This window comes from Sinocyclocheilus grahami, unplaced genomic scaffold, assembly GCF_001515645.1.
Source record: "Sinocyclocheilus grahami isolate Dianchi unplaced genomic scaffold, SAMN03320097.WGS_v1.1 scaffold333.1, whole genome shotgun sequence".
Lineage (NCBI taxonomy): Eukaryota > Metazoa > Chordata > Actinopteri > Cypriniformes > Cyprinidae > Sinocyclocheilus > Sinocyclocheilus grahami.
This window is the reverse complement of record NW_015505512.1, coordinates 325606-326920: the sequence shown is the minus strand read 5'-3', so window position 1 is coordinate 326920 and position 1315 is coordinate 325606. Positions and strand designations below refer to the sequence as shown.

The 1315-nt window shown below is 43.8% G+C and overlaps 1 protein-coding gene across 1 annotated transcript in view; it reads right to left on the bottom strand.

Annotated features, from left to right (window-relative positions):
• Nucleotides 1-74: 74 nt before the first annotated feature.
• LOC107602683 (glucagon receptor-like) overlaps nt 75-1315 on the bottom strand; it is a 27231-nt gene continuing 25990 nt past the window's right edge. Inside the window, exon 12 of the mRNA XM_016295254.1 lies at nt 75-1311. Within this exon, the coding sequence (XP_016150740.1) occupies nt 1057-1311 (255 nt within the window). The 3' untranslated portion in view covers nt 75-1056. The remainder of the gene's footprint in view (nt 1312-1315) is intronic.

The window sequence follows — 1315 nt, the reverse complement described above, 5'->3', positions numbered from 1 at the left end:
AAGCATATCCTTGAAGGGAGCAAATCATCGTGATTAATAGTGGCACATTCATCTAATGTTTACTTGAAGTCCTGTTTGCTATACAGAACCTGCTTTAAGCAACTTTCACCTCTGAAGATTGGGTGACTGATTTGTACTTCACTTACTCTGCAAGGTGAATCTTTCTGTTTTTGTTTTAATATTGGGGTCTATGACCTACAGAAAAAGGCACATGGGTAATACCTGTCGAAACTTGATCAGTTTATATCTATACCTTAGCTTGGCAATTAATTTCTAACAAAGACAAAGATGGTTTTAATTAAACTACACAAAAACAGCCTTACGTGTTACATGTAACCAAAAGTGTAAATTGATTGCAGAATATATGCAAAAAAAAAATGCTGGTGTGTTGGTGTCACCACAAGGCTTCTCTGCTTACTTGACCAGCAGAATGTCCTTGACCAATCAGCTTCACCCATTTTTGGCTTTGCTGGTCCATCGGCACCATATTAGCATAAACCTGTATGGAAATTCAGGTCCAAGTTGGTCTTTTCATGTGGGGTTCCTTCGGTTCAAATGGAGCTTCTGCACTCTGGAATGCATTACCCGGTTTAGTTAACTTTTTGACAAGTTCAGTTAAGTGTATCTCTTTCTTAATCTTCCATTCATCCAGAGGCAATGGTTGATGTTTGCTTTTGATGGTTCCTCTTGGACCCTGCAGTCCCAATGGGGTTTCTCTACTAAATCATCAACATCACAGACAGCAATATAAGACTAGAGGTAAGACTCTGTTCTTCATCATTGAGTTTGTTAGCATGTACATTTGTGAAAATCTTTAACACATATCCACCTTCTGCTCACCGCTGATCTTGTCTGACTGGGACAGTGTCAACTGAGCACCATGTAACGTGATGAACGGGTGTCCATCATGTGTCCATCAGAGAGGACAGTGCTCTCACAAACTCACACACAAACACGCACACATTCACACGCCTCTTGCTCCTTGCTTCAGGGCCCTCAGCCAGAAGAAGCGAGGGTGGTTGGGCTAAGGGTCTTCTTCTGCAAGACATCTGGAGCTCACAGGTTGCTCTTGGCATTGTCCCGTTGAACCCTACAACACTTTCCTCTGTCCACCATCACTATGTCCTCTGTTATCGAACTGCAGGTGGAACTATCTTGTGGTGTGGAGGTGAACTGCAATCCAGTACCCATACCATTCTGGCTGTTGGACACCAGCATCTGCTTCTCTTCTGGACTGCCGAGCCGGGAGGTAGTGGTAGCGATATCAGGTAGCCGCGAGAGGTTGGAAGGAGGGACCATGATGCTGCCACTCTTC